At 38.4% G+C, this 16,041-nt stretch overlaps 1 protein-coding gene across 46 annotated transcripts in view; it reads right to left on the bottom strand.

The window, feature by feature from the left end:
- Positions 1–16,041, bottom strand: part of EPB41L1 (erythrocyte membrane protein band 4.1 like 1) — a 229,148-nt gene that overhangs the window by 24,970 nt on the left and 188,137 nt on the right. For 26 of the 46 annotated variants that reach the window (XM_072996982.2, XM_072996991.2, XM_078393198.1 and 23 more), the window contains 4 exons: positions 14,445–14,593; positions 11,754–11,789; positions 8,611–8,802; positions 3,891–3,989 (listed from right to left, as the gene is read on the bottom strand). In XM_072996982.2, coding sequence (XP_072853083.2) covers positions 3,891–3,989; positions 8,611–8,802; positions 11,754–11,789; positions 14,445–14,593 — 476 coding nt within the window. The remainder of the gene's footprint in view (positions 1–3,890; positions 3,990–8,610; positions 8,803–11,753; positions 11,790–14,444; positions 14,594–16,041) is intronic. The other 20 variants (XM_072996994.2, XM_078393210.1, XM_072996997.2 and 17 more) reach the window with 4 other exon arrangements.

Here is a 16,041-nt window from a genome sequence, read left to right as displayed (position 1 = left end):
ACAGGCACCCAATAGTTAGAATTGACAGCAGTGTTGCTCATAAGTCAACAAAAGCAAACAGCAAAAATATAAAAAGGGTGTTTGACCCACTTCTTGCACTGACTTTCAACTCCTGATTCCATGACCAGAGTGTGATACAAAGAGTGACAAAGGATTAGATTAAGCCCTTGCTATTTTGCATGGTGTTTCAGAATTTTAACACTAGACATATAGCAGGCCAGTTTGGGCTAGCTAGATCTCTTATTTGTGCTTAGCTACGTCGTTGCTGATTTTTTAATGGAAAGAAAGGATGTACTGTTACAAAAAAGATTTTGCAAATAATCTGCCAGAAATTACTACAGTGCAGTTAGATTAATTATAACGTAAGACACTTCAATAACGACAATGAATTTTGGGGAAACAAGATTGTATGCACAAAATGAATTACCAAACACATGCCAGGTTGCATGCCCAAACATGACTACATAATATTCATGTATTTGGATTTCCAACATCAATTTACAGTTCTGCTGTTCCTCTTGCCATTTAATATATATGCATTTCAGCTAGTGTCTCTGAAATTTACACAAACCGTCTCCCCACAAAACTAGCATCCTTTCACTTTGAGAAGCAACGCACATAGGTGCAGCAAGTGTTATTTATATAAACACTGACAGCATCCACAAAAATATCACATCCACGTCTATCCTCAAATATTCTACTAACATTTAGTGCTCTGCCCAGTATTTGCAGATTTCAATTTGGGCATTCAAAAAGTCCTTTCACAGTGGTCAGAAAAACACCCTTCAGTGTTCAACTTTTCTTCAACCTGTTCATTGTTATTCTTTCTCTTATAAGTTTCTTTTTTTCTTTATTTCCCCTTGGTTAGACTTCATTTCTCCTCTTAGAGTGATCCCAACTAATCAGTGTTCACATGATGAATGCAATTAAGAACACAACACTACGTACCTTTTCACATTTGGCTGTGTGGGTATACCATGAAGGGAAAGCAAAACTGATTTAAAGTGAAAGAAGTACTCCCTGCATTAGCCAGATCCAGGTGACTATAATCAATCAGAGACCACATAGTAACTCTACATGGCTTTCAGCAGTGACTCAATTGCACAGTTGGAAAAAAAAGTGGAAGCATAAGAGTAAGGATGTAACAAATATTTGCAAGATTTTTTTGGTTTTGATGAAAAAGTGGCTGAAATCCTTTTGTCAGCTCCACTTGTGTAACAGAGATGTTGTCATTATCAGTCACAAAGTGCTGCTGATTAAAGATTTCCTTTGGCAATTTCAGAGTACGTACAACTTGGCTGCATTGTGTACAAGTCACATGCACTCTGAAATCACCTTTAACCAGCAGCAATGTGCTATTGGTGATGGCACCCCCATTGTCCACACAGAACTGCACAATACGATTTCAATGTCTCTTGCCACACTGAGAGACACCGCTAGAAAAGTAATCAACTGCTGGGAGGCTTTTTGCCCCTGTACAAGAGAAGAATCATGAACAAAAATATCTCTCCTGCATTTTGTGGAAAATAGAAAACAAACTAAGGGAGTATTTATATTCCTACTTTACGGTGTCATATACCAGACCCTTGATTTGCAGCTGAAAGACTGATGTCGAATAAAGCTTAGTCCTACTTTGCAGTTCAGTATTTCAGATTAGAGATTTCTATCAAACATTCTGCTTACTATAACTTTAGAAAACCTCTCAAAATGTCTATTTAAATGTATGCTTTATCAAAATATGTTTAAATATATATCTGATATGTTGAATAGGTAGGTTCTGATCTAGATATTAGTCCAAGAACATCAATAAGGCCACTTTCCATGGGAATCAGCAAAAAATCAGTTTCCCCATTCATTTCTACTATACATCTGTCATTTCATCCAACAATCCGGGCAAACAACTGCTCTTTGAAATGCATTCATTTTCTTCCCCCTCTCTTTTACAAAGAAAGTGCAGGCCACACAAATTGCATAGGCAGTTTATCTTATTGCATGTGTAAACAGCTGCATTTTTTCTTGACATATATGAAATATTTTCACAAGTTTTCAAAATATATATTTTATATAAGAAATATATCTTTTACTTTTTCTAGTAAATTTTTTAAACTGGATACATGATTTAATGATCATCATCTTATTTAATTTTCTTAGTATGTGCATTGTAGTACCTATCATGTAGATAAATAGTGACATGCTTGGCTTCCACAGTAGATTATATAATCAGACATAGGCTGATTTTGCAATAGAGTGAATTTGATCTAAATCATGATTTAAATTAAAAATTGGATTTTTGACAATTTGAAATTATTTTTAAAATTTAAATCACTAATTTAATCAATTTGATCTTTTAAAAAGCACTGGTGTTTATCCACCCTGTGCTGCAACTATTGAATCAACCCATTCCATCTGTTGTGAAAGCAGGTAGCTATTTTGTTGCGTATTTTAAGTCAGTTCTGATTACATATTTCAATGAAAGTTTTTGGATAAGATGCCACTAAAACAACTTCTACGCACTGCTCTTGGTCCCTATTCATTTATTGTGTGTGATTGTAACTAATAATAGCAATATAGATTGGACCCAAACTAAAATGAGTCCTCATAGATCCATCTAAATCAAAAAGACTTGATAACCTACTTTTCCACACTCTTTTCAGTTGGACTTAAGTATAACTAATGCAGTCTGTATTCAGGTAGCTGACTCTTGCTCTGAGAATTGTCAAAGGTTTCATCCAATAGTTACGCCACAGAATTTGAGATATGAAGCCCCCTGATTAGATATAATGTGTGGGATAAGGACAGGACATACATACAACTACACCTATAACTAGAAGCCAAAATAACAGAGAAGGAAAGTCAAACCCCTTTCCCCATGGCCAGTTTTCTCTTTATGAGAAAACTGATGAGGTGAATACATTATTTTATCTGATGGATGAAAGGGTTGGCCTATTCTGCAATGGCCCTATAATTGCTTCAGCAAATCCAAGAAAATATCAGGTTACATTTGCTGGCAGCTTGGTGTGGTGATTATGGACTAAGATTCAGAAGACCTGGATTCAGGCATAGAAACTCACTTGGGGGTGATACTGTTAAACACTCTATTAGGGTAGCCTAAAGTCAGATGTGATGGTAAACACACACACACAAACCTGATGAGAAATAAGTTCTGTGGCTTGACTGGTATCTAGAAAAAGCTTCTTCTTTTAGCAGTGTCTGGTTTATGTAGAGCTGGATGGGGTACCTGTTCTTTCTCTACACACTACAAAGCAATATAGTTCAATCTAACTTGGCACTGTGCTCAGCAGAGTAGTTGAAGCTCCCTTTTAGATCTCTTTGGCTATGCTGGTAACTGTATTCGAGCATTACAATTTTTTTCCTCCACTCCAGTTATGTTTTGGCTCCACACTCAGTTCTTGTGACAATGCACAGGGAACCAAGTCTCATTATAAACTGGTTTGCCATCCATGCTGCTTTTGGAAGCAACCGTTGGGGCAGACCACAAGAGAAAAGCCTTTCCCACGCTGACTTGGATATGCTGCAGGTAGAATACAGGCATCTTTGGAGAACTAATACACTATTAATACTATAGCATAGCTGCTTTTCATTCAGTTGCACTATTGCCCAGCTGGGACAAAACTCTACGATAATCTATACCTGCCTTTTGTATTGTTCCCAAAAAAGTCACTGGCATAGATGAAATAAAAATTTCTAAATATGTTGAGATATGTTCCAAGTGAATCCCTTATTTACTATTGATACCATGTATTTTTGAAACTCACTCCCACATAATGTGTGTAGTACTACAACCAAACTACTACAGAAAGAAACAAGAGAAGAAGCAGATATAGAAAAGCAGATACGGAAAAGAGAGAAAATGAAAGAGTGGTGATAACCTCAGGAGAAGAAACAAGGCTTTTCTGTGTAAAAGACTCCATGACTAAGGCAGCTCCATGCTCAGATGATAGATCCTCTGGAGAATCCTCTTCTGACATCTGTTTCATCAGGGGAAACCCAAGACCCAAGGGAAAGAGAGAGAAAAAGAGACAGAGAAGAAGATGGGGGAAATGCAGAGAAAGAGACAGTAAATAAAGTACAGAGAAGAATCTACACTGAGAATTTTCATTCTACTCTTACACATCCTGTGGTAATTTTTATGGGAGATCATCCATTTTTTTAAAGTTCTAGCTTCTTTATGCCAATGACAGTAGCAACCAATGACATGAAGTTAGCTGCCAAACATTTTTCAGTTCCCTCTGTGATGGCTCACTCAAGCATAAAGCAACCCAGCCAACTTCCGTCTCATACAGAACTTACGCTTTGCAAACCTTTGACTCATTAGTTTGCCATGTGCATGTATAAAAGCAGGAGTGGAAAAATCTCCATTTAAAAACAGGGTGTACAGATGAGAGGAGCTCCACACCTTAATTATTTATGTACAGTACTTTCATTTCAAATACTTTTCATTAAGCCACCGTCACATCTTTCACTTTCAGTGAGCTATTTCAGGATGTACTGATGGAAAGACTATATGGCAGAATTAAAGAATTTTCTTGCCCAACTGAATTTGTTTAATCTGAACAGACATGAGACAAATCTATTGCATAGGCGCACCACATGCAGAAGAAAGCTCCCCTGACAGAAACTGCCAAAATCATAATACTCATGCCAGAAACTTGAATGCTAGCTATCCATATATTCACACCTGTACATCATTGTAACTATCCTCCTGTATGGAAAAAAAATATCATGTGTTCTTTGAACTCAGTATGAGCTTTGCTATTGAGAACATCTTGCCACATAAGCATACTACTACGTTATACTGAACATACAATTTCTTTATTTCTGCAATGAATAAACCATATGTGAAGATAAATTAGTCCAGAATGCTAAAACAAAGTTTTGACTGGGTCCAGTTACAGGGAGCGCATGCCACTTCTTACAACAATTTCACAGGATGCTGGTCTGTTTCTGAGCAGAAGTCCAAGTGCTGGCTATTACCTACTGTATACAGACCTATACAAATTGGTTCAAGCTATCTGAAAGACCATGCTTTCCCATACAAATAAGCCTTGACTTTGCAATCATGAAGGAGGCCCTGCTCCTAGTCCCACTGTCCTCAAAGTCAAGCATGATGAGGACATGAACTAGGGTTTTCTCAATGGCTACTCCAAAGATGTGGAACTGTCTTCCAAGAGAAGTTAAAGTGTCCCTCCCTGTTGTCCTGTGGCTGACAGAGATACCTTTTTAGAGATTATTAATAGATTGGTGCTACTTTTTTAATCACTGGGTCAGAATTCTTATACTTATGCCCCATGTGCACAATGAAGAATATAAGTGTTGACTCTTGAGCACTTATGGCAGTACAGTAACAGGATTTTGTCCTATGTTTTTTTTTAATTTCTTTTTAATCCAATAGTATTTTATGTTGTAATTTGTTTTAATTGTTTAATTTAATTTAATTTTTGTAGGGTATTCTGCAGCCATTTTGAATCTTATGAGCTACCCTCAATCCTAATTTTGGGCAGAAATTTACAAGGCAAGTAAATGAATGATACGATAAATAAGAGAGATAATCCTTCCATATAGAGTATAATGGCATTATATTTTCAAAGTAACTCTTCTCTTGCCAAAAAAAATGGTATGACTTGTATTCTACAGCTTCCCCAGTTGCTTTATGGGCACTCCTTGCTAAATTAACAACATTCTCTGAGAAAGCTCAGCAGAATAGCTACCACATGGAAGCAACTACATACATTTCCCACATGGCATTGGCTCTGTGGAGAAACCATTATATTAGAAAGCAAGAGTGGATTATTCTCTGGGGGACATGTGATCCGAAGACTCAAACAATAAATGATTTTTTTCAAACATTTCAGCCTCCTGCATAGAGCTGCCATCATGGTAAAGCTAGCAGTCTCCACCCAGTACTAATTTAACCAGTCCATCTAGTCTAATTAAAGTATGGTATCGTGAAGTGTGATGCTTAACATCTATACTGAACATAATGGTATAAGATACCTTTCTATTTCAGAACAGCCAAAACTGTATTGCTGATTTACATTTGTAAAAGAGAAATACATGTTAAGTCTTTGTAGCAAATTGCTGCTAGTTGTGTTCCTGGACACACCCTATCCATTACATGATCGGGCATATACTCAGGAATGCAACTAGTACTAGGAACAGAGTTTTTGGAAGTAATGAACTCTTGGTCCCATCAGCCGTGTAAAAATCAGTGGCCAGAATCCTGTTGCCAGTTTTTGCTTTCATAAGGGAAATAGAGTAATCCTTGACAGCCAATAGTTGCTTACTGATGGGATGCTGGTTAGGGAATGGATATAATGTAAATAATGAAATCCCACTCCCATAATTTAGCAGGAGCCCCCTAGGCCAAATTATAGGACTGGGAGCCCTCAAACCTGCAGGAAGTAGAGAAGCCCTCTTACTTCCATGTCATTCCTGCACTACTTCTTTGTACCATTAGAAATGTGCCCTGCTACCCCATGGGATTTGCAAGGATTCCTTTCCCCCTATACTGTATATTCATTGCTACTCCCATGATGAAGCAGGCATGAAGAAGAGGCACGGAGGCAAGCTCTACTTCCTGCCAGTTTGAGGGGTTCCAGTCCTATAATTTGGCTTAAAGGGTCCTTGATGAGTTTTGGGACTGACAGTTCACTATTTACAGCAAATTCATCCCTAACTGTACCCCATTAGTGAGCAGCTAGTGGCTATCAAGGCTTACTCCATTTCTTTTATGAAAACAAAAACTGGCAAAAGGATTATGGCCACTGATTTTACATGGCTGCTATAATGTCCCCTCCTACCAATCTGAAGTTTGGTCTGGTATCTTTTGCCTATCCTATGGGTTGTTTGTTTATCAATGTTTACAGTATTTATGATCTATGTAGAGTGTTCAAAGCAGTGTATGTAATCCATAAAACGTATCACATGAAACCACACACAGAATCAATATCATCTACACTATCCATTATATAGACTGATATGCATTAGGAAGGCCTACAGAAATACAGTGGCTGAATCTTCAGCACACAGCTAAAAATAAAAGCATGCGAAATAATCAGAAGGAAGCATATTTCACATCTTGGACTGTTAACTCCTGACTACTGAATCTACTATAATTCACCCAAATATAGATCAAGACGAGCAGTGGGTTGATCCCACCTGCTGTATCAAGGAAAATGTGCATAACAAATGTCCTCATGTTGATTTGTGGTGATCTCCCACTTGCTTGTGTAACAGGCACATGGGCAAGGAGGCAGTCAGACATTTTAGCATACTGCCATTGCATTTCCCTTTGGGTGGTTAGGGTTTGGCTTGGAACATTATACTACCTATTAAAGCTTGAGAGTCAAATTATCATTTAGGAAATGAAATAGACATTTAGAGAATAGGTTGGCAAATGAAATAAAAAGCCATAGTACTGTATCAAACAAGAGAAATCAACTGTATGCACCATTAGCAATTGGTAAAAGGCTTTGCTTGGATAAAGCACTACTGTAATACACAAAAAAAACTTTACCCTGTTTAATATCAATAGTCGCACCAAGGATTTGCAAATAGAGAAATCCTCACCACCTCCAGGCCCCAACATTAGAAACACAAATATAATTTAGATATTGTTTAGCTCTGGTTTTTATTTTATATTTATGGGATTAATATGGTGAGCTCTTCAAAAATGAAAAACTTAGCACCTTTTCCACAGTAAGAACAAAGGAAACTGCCTTATAAGAAGGGGCAATGTTGGTACATTTAAGCCAGTGGTTCCCAACCTTGGATGACTCAGGTGTTCTTGCACTGCCACTCCCAGAATCCTTAGCCAGCACAGCTGGTGGTCAAGACTTCTGGGAATTGCAGTCCAAGAACACCTGGAATAGCCAAGGTTGAGAACCACTAATCTAGCTGCATACTTTATTCTGAGTGGCAGTGAATCGCCCAACTGGCAGGAGGAGGGGAAGAGAAAAGGACAAAATATTGGGGCTCCTTAAAGGCTAACATATTTATTTCCATGTGAGTCGCAACAGATCAAAATCCACTTCCTTAGACACATGTGATGGTCCATGTGTCTTCTCCAACACCTCCTAGCAGACCTTTTAAATGGGAGATGTAAAACACTGACTCTGGGATCATCTTCTGCACGCAGCATATGCACTCTGGAACCATTAAGCTCATATCCCTCCCCACACGGGAATCCCTTGCAGGGATAGAAGGAAGTGGTACTGAAGAAAGGAATGTCATTATTATGTTGTTGACAGAAATCTAATAAATAAAATAAATAAGTAAATAAGTAAGTAAATAAGTAAGTAAATAAATATGTAAATCAATCAATCAATCAATCATTACCTGGAATGGAAGAAATCACCACTTTTAACAGTCAAGAAAGCAAGGCACTCACCACATTAGTTAAACCATGTTATATGGAACAATGTCTGACAATACAGGCTGGGGAAAATTTAGATAATGCTACATGGCCCTGACTCCACATAGAGACTCAAGCACAGAATTCTAAAGACACAAACATCAACACAACTGCATATAGTCTTGATATCTAACAGTCAAAACTTTGTATCATCAGGATAATACAGCAAAACAAACCTCATTGGTCTTCTCTGGAGTTCCCTTTGGTGTCTCATCCTCATGTTTGGGAGAGGAAGAGGCGGGTGAGGATGGCAGCCTCCTATCCCGGTCCCTGTGCACAAGTTTGCTGTTGGGTTCCTTCAATGTCCTCTTCAACTCATTGATGCTCGCCTGGTGCTTTAGCAAAACATCTTCCGGTTTGTCTAAAAACTTTTAGAGGGAGAGGGGAAGGAAGGTAACTACTGAGGAGAGGGTTAGAGGGCGGAACATGAGTGGGACAAATGAGTGATGCTTTCTGAGGTGGAAGCATCACTGAATTTGGAATCTCAGAAGCCGTGTTATCCTGCAAAGTGAAATCTGTCCTGTCATGGCCACATGATTTAAATTCAACCACAGAGTAGGATAGTGCTGAAAAAGAGGTGCCACCATGCACTTGAATAAAGAAGGTTTCTGTTCTTTTGAGGTCAAAAGGATTGCTCCCAAAAGCTGCAAAAACACATTTAATCCTATCTGTGTATCTATGTATCTATCTATTTGGCTTATTTCTATACTGTTTTTCTCCCATAGAGCTGCCCAACTGATTTAAAATAGATTTTTAAAGTAAATATTGAAGAAGAATGAAAAGAGCTCTTTCTCAGCTTCTACTGGTCCATGTTTTTCATTTTTTTAAACTGAAAGACTGGCCGTAGCCAATAGTACAAGGAGCCAAAACACAGCCAAATTTGTTGCTATTCAGCATTGATAGTTTCCTCTAGTAATTTCCACTAGGTGTCCTCAGGACATCAAGTCTGTGATCAAAATGGCCACAGATATAAAATATTATCTGGAAACTGAACATAGGTCATTCCAAACAGAGAAAAAGGCACAAAAATGTTGAACTATATGAATAAATTAGTACACTTGGCTTATCATAAAGCACTAAGATAAAGCTTTTTAAAATCCTTCTTCTGTGGTTAAGTGAAGCTCCACTCTCCTGGACTATGCAAACTGATTCAAAGAGAAGACGTCCTTAGATGTTTAAGTTCAAATACGAACTAAGGTTTTAGGAATAGTTGAATTCCCCACCCATTTTTGTTGTGTTTTGAATGAAAGCCTTCTATGCATTTAAAGACTGCTTCCAGGCCCCACACGAAACCATCAGCTGTGTCAATTTCCCTTACTCTGAAGTAGTACTTCCCAAATTTGTAACAAACTAAGTAAACTTTTCCTCTGGAATAAAAAGTTCACGCCCTTGAAAATCTTCCCTTGGATTCTATATGTCTAAGAATGATTTGACCCCAAGGAATGTACTTCTTGAGTCTCTTGCTGAATCTCTGTTCTGGGTATGATTGCCAACTTAAGGCACACAAACCCCTTTACAATCAGCAATTCATGTAATAGGGAGCCATTTGTGAGGACAGCTAATTCTGTTGCCTCTGTACTGCAAGAGAATGAATGATCCAATGACATTCAGTGTAGCAAAATGATTTGTCTGCAATAGAGGCTATCTGGAAGATGCAAGACCAAAATAGGCAATTCATACAGAAATGCAACTTTCTCTTTATTTTGATACTCACAGAAGCTTTTACAATACAGACTTATATGTGTCTAAGCCCCTGTAAGTTTCATTCGTTTAGTCGTTTAGTCGTGTCCGACTCTTCGTGACCCCATGGACCAGAGCACGCCAGGCCCTCCTGTCTTCCACTGCCTCCCGGAGTTGGGTCAAACTGTAAGTTTACTGGGGCTTATTCCAAGGCAAGTGAGTATAGGACCACACCATTGGTTTATCTCCCATGGCAGACTAACAGTTCTCTTGCAGTACATTACAGAGCACATTTTTGGAATGACTACCCTAGAGGTGAAGAAATAAAAAATGATGTACATCTCTGAAGCAGTTTGCCTCTTGTCCCATTCATGTACCAGTGAGGTTATAAATTAGGACCATTAAGGGTTGCATTACAGAACATGCAAAGTAATGGATGATGAGACAACAACATGGAGGGAACAACAGCCAGCAATGAACTTCAGGTGGCCGAAGAATGTTCGGGGTGTGTGTGTGTGTGTGTGTGTGTGTGTGTGTGTGTGTGTGTGTGTGTGTGTGTGTGTGTGTGTGTGTGTGTGTGTGTGTGTGTGTGTGTGTGTGTGTGTGTGTGTGTGTGTGTGTGTGTGTGTGTGTGTGTGTGTGTGTGTGTGAGAGAGAGAGAGAGAGAGAGAGAGAGAGAGAGAGAGAGAGAGAGAGAGAGAGAGAGAGAGAGAGAGGAGAGACTGTTTTCTAACTCTGACTCTACAACCTGATATGAAGTTCCTAAAATTAGCAAGAAATCTTTTGTGTGACAAGTAATGTCTCTCTGTGTGTGCACAGCAGAGAATTTAAATAGGTGTATTTAAATAGTTAATTCACATTTCTGTTTTACACAGCACCTCTGCCAAGTAGGATTCACTTCCAGTTAATTAGCTTTGCGGTAAATTATGAAGAACATTTTCAGCTTCTTCACAGCTATGTATATGGTAACATAGTAGGTTTGGGGAAAGAACATATTCCTAATCTTTATTAATCTAGCATGTATGATTGTTGTTGTATGAGATTTAGCATTCAAAGGAAAAACTAGAAACAACATTTTTACATTTCTTTTTACCAACTGGGCTAAAAGTTCAGCTTCAATTCTGACTTTGAGTAGACCAACATGAGGACAGGAATGCAAACTGTCTATTCTACAATTTAAGGATCTAACAGCTCGTCAAGCCTACTCCTGTATAATTATCTCATGCCTGAAGACATCAAGGCTGGAAAAAAGGAAGAAAAAGAGAAAATGAATTCCATCAAGAGAGAGAGAGAGAGAGAGAGTCAGCTGGGTGATAAAATAGATATGATTTCCAAGGAAGCAAGTAGCTCAAGTGACTGCTTCCTTGGAGGGTTTCTTGCTCATATGAACAGGATGAAGGGGAATGGGTTACTTAATGGGATAAAAGATGCAACTTGGGTTGCTAGGGAAGAACATGTCTTGCAGTTAAGGATCGAGTTTATCGGAAAGATAGTTACAAAGGAATTTTTTCAATTCCTAGTCTGAGTTGCATCTTATATTCCAGCAAACAGAGGCACATACAATGCTGTTTGCATTGTTAAGGAGGATGAACACTAGGATGCACTGATGTGGAGTTAAGACATTCCAGAGACATTATACCTCCTGTTTGTGTCTTGGGGTGGTTTCTTGTTCCGGCTGGCAGCAAAAAGAGGTAGGAGGAAGGGAAAGTAACTGGCACAGAACTTAGATAATACACATCAAAATTCAGTTTTACCTTAGGAGCCAAGAAAAGTATTATGTGTGGCTAGGTATGTGAAAATTTGTCTATCTCATTTAAAGCTGGAAGGAATTTTGTTGACGTTGACGTCCTCATGAAAGTACCCCACTCTGCACCTTCAAAGACATGTTCTTTAAAAAGTGCACCTTGTCTTGGAAATTCACACATTTATGAAACCTGCAGTGTATTTCAGTGAAATGATGTACACACAAAACCATTTCTAAAATACAAACTAAAATACTGTAAGTGAAAATATATGCACAAACACTCTTTACTTATTGATATAAATGTGCATACACATGCACACATCAGAAAAGTTATGTAAAGAAATACATACCTATGGGAAAATGTATACAAACCATGCATATTAGTTTCCATGACAAAATGAAAAACAACATCTCGCCACATGGGAAAAAAAAGATGAGATGAGAATGCACGTAGGATTCAGAAAAAGGCATCAAAATCAAGAGGTTTTCAAGCCTCAAATCTCATTCTTGTTGCATATTTCAGAATCTCACCAGCATTTTCATTCCATTCTGGTTCCCAATCAGGTTGTCAGATCCCACCCTCCTCAACCCCACCTTCTTGCATAGAAATTCATCCCTGTTTTTGTTCAAATTTTTCATACTGTTGTACCCACTGTTATGCATTTTACTAATGTACGCAAATGGCTAAAATCCAATGATAAGTCACAATTAGAGTAGGCTACTGAATCAGTGGGGATTTGGTGAATCCTCTATATGATCTTTTGATTGTAATAAAGATTCCTCCCAACTTTTCTGAAGGTTCCATTCATTCAGTGGACCTACTCTGTGCATACATACATATCTACTTTTTAAAATATACAAATGTTTCGATGTACATCATACGACCCCAACCCCCATTAGAAGAATGGAACTGTAAAGATGCCTTGATCCCTGTCTTTGAAGGTCAGAAACAAAAGCTCTCTTCTGTTTCTAACTGTAATTACCAATAGGAATTTACCAGTGCTGGAAGGATTTAGGCTTCTTTCTGTTAGCTAGAAAACCAGTGGCTCCACGAATGTACTTTTTGAAGACTGAGGAAATGACGCAGTGTGTAAAGTGATTTGCAAGGTCCCATCTTTGCAAGAGAACGTGATAACAATCTTATAACAATTTTGTGTGTCAAGCCTAGAACTTACCACATTTAGCCCCAGACTTGCTCCCCAGTTCCTTTCCTTCATCATGTGAAGGGAGGATGAACTAATGGCAGGAAGAGCTCATTAGAGACAAGAGAGTGGAAGGATGCGATTCTGTACTAAGCCAAGAGATGTTTTTGCCCATGGCAGTATAAATGTTAATCTTTTCATTCAGATTTAGTGAGGAAAATATAAATGTAGGGGCTGGAATGTGGTATACAAAAGTACATTTCTGGAGCCACTAGCTTTCTAGCCAGAGGCTGTCACCAGAATTTATAGTTATTCAACACTTAACATCTGTGTAGACAGTTCCATGTGCCTGTGAGGTACTGCCTTTGCTCTGGGTGTATAGCACCTTTGTTTATGCTTTTGGTGCAAAGGGTAACCAACAATGGCTTTCTTTATTTTATTTTAAAGTTCTATTGATATTGTTTTCATAGGTTGATATTGTATTATGTTATTTTATTGTCTGCTTTTGTATTGTTTGCCTTTATACTTTGTTTTATGGTATTATGTAAACCGCCGACAGTGGCCTTGGTTGCCAGATGGGCGGTATCACTCACTCACTCACTCACTCACTCACTCACTCACTCATCAATCAAGTTTGGTTTAAATAGCCACATTTCAATCTCTGGGTAGTGGAAAAATTATGTTTCTGTTATAGTGACACTAAAAGAGTATTTCTTGTACTCTGCTTGTACTAGCAAACATCAAAACACTCCTTTTGTCACAAAAGTAGGTAACAGGATGCTCTACAGGAGGGAGATGACTCTCAAGACCTATGCTGAAATTTCCAATGCAAGAAAACAGCATATAAAAGGAGACTCTTATCTCACCCTCCTCCATAGTTGTTTGGATCACACGATGACCAAGCAGTCTGAAGAAGAATCATTTTCCCCTTCTGGTGATCTCCATGCAAGCAAAAATACAGATTCTCCAGTGTTCTTACCTACATGGAGACCTTCTGCATGAACAAAACTTTTCCTCTTCAAGCTCACTGGTCATTGCATAATTTAAGTGATGATGAAGAGGATGGGCAGATAAGAACACTCCCTGTTTGCACATCTAGTTCTCCTGCATAAGAAACTCCTGAGTAAAGCTCCAGAAACTCTGTGGACAAGCTGAAAAAGAGAAGACTGGCTGAAAACTAACAGTGGAAGCTGTAATTACACTTTCTGTGCTGGAATATGAAGGAGAATTCTGGACATCTAAAGCCAAGCTGGAAGCCTGTATTTTCATGACAATTCCTAATGGAATTTGATAAGAGTGATGGAGACTAATAATGATAATATCACTACTTTCTGCAATATGTTAGGAACCTCCTTATGAAGAAGCTATGATTTGGGGTGCCACATTTAGAGATGGCTACAGTTTTCCTTCAAGTGCAGATTTTCAAATGATATGGATCTTGTACCTTTAGCTCCTTAATTTTTGTTGGGGTGGTCACTTCTTCATCCTCTGTCTCAGACCGCGTCCGTCCACCATACCTGCTGTCTTCATCTCTCTTGTCTGATTCTGCTCCTCCATCGTGATTTTCACTGACTGAAGCTGGCCGAGAGAATTCTGCACAGGAGAGAGAGACTGGGGAGTCCTATTTTATCCTACTACATTCAGCTCAAAATAGATGTTTTCTATAGACTACAGTGGACCCTCGACTTACAGACAGCTCGACTTACAGACTTTTCGAGTTACAGACTTCTCTGGCTGCAAAATTTAGATTCGACTTGCAGCCAGAGAATCGACTTACAGACCAGAAAAAAACTAAAATGGAATAAAAATAGAACAAAAACCACTGGTTATGGGATTAATTAGTTTTCAGTGCATTGTAGGTGAATGGAGATTCGACTTACAGACTTTTCAACTTGCAGCCACCATTCCAATTCGGATTAATTCCTTAAGTAGAGGGTCCACTGTACTGTGCTTGCTGCTAACACTAGATCCAATAAAGTACCAAAAGTTCAACCCTCCCCATTCCCCTTGTGTATAACTCAGAGGCTTCATTTATTGCACACATTGCCATAACATTAATAGTGAAATTTGTGTTTAATTGTAATATTTGTTTTTGATTCATCATGGCACGAACCAGGTTCAATCCCAGGTAGCCAGCTAGAGGGTTACTCAGCCTCCCATCTTTCTGAGACTGGTAAACTGAGTATCCAGCATGGGGGTAGGGATGGTGTAATATGTGGCCTGCATAATTAAATTGGAAGCAGCCCAGAGAGTGCCCTAAGCGCTACGCGGTGGTATATAAGCATCACACTTTGCTTTTTCTTTGCTATAGACCAATACGGAAAAATTTTGTACCCTCTAAGTTTTGAATTACTACCCTCAATATCTCTTCCTGCTGAGACTAACAGGGTCTTGAAGGCCATAGATTCTTCACTCTTTGAATTTAAATACTTAACAGCCCTTAAGTACATATACTCAGCTGGACTGGAGCCATTTCTTGCTTAGTATGAAACCTTGTTACATCAAGAGAATAGTTTGTGAAATTTGCTATATTTTATACTATAAAAAACAATTTAAAAACCTGGCTCTTTAGGCAGGCCTTCCCTCCAGTCAATTAACTGATTTGTTTCTTAACTATCCCCATCTTGATAATGTATATACGTATTAGTTAGTAGGTTTTTATTATTATGTATGTTATATTATTGTACTTTATTACTCATGTAAGCTGCCGCGAGTAGACCTTGTCTAGAGGGGCTGGGTATAAGTTCAATACAGTATAAGTAAAGTAAAAGTAAATAACGGATCAAAGGAGGTAGATATTCAGACTAAATATGACTATTATCTGTATAGTGATCTATAGTTTGAATCACTGGCTCTGCTGACTGACTAGTATTAACAGGTAACAACAATAACGATGCCCTGTCAAATTGATTCCAACATAAATATAATGACCCTTCCCAGGGTTTTCTAAGTACAGAGTACTCAGAAGTGTTATATCATTCATTTCCTCTGCAGGCATTCTGGGACTCTAGAGCTTGCCCAAGGCTATGCGGACTGGCTTT

Source organism: Pogona vitticeps, chromosome 4, assembly GCF_051106095.1.
Source record: "Pogona vitticeps strain Pit_001003342236 chromosome 4, PviZW2.1, whole genome shotgun sequence".
Taxonomy (NCBI): Eukaryota; Metazoa; Chordata; class Lepidosauria; order Squamata; family Agamidae; genus Pogona; species Pogona vitticeps.
Note: the sequence above shows the minus strand (reverse complement) of the source record. Positions and strands in the feature narration are given on the sequence as shown.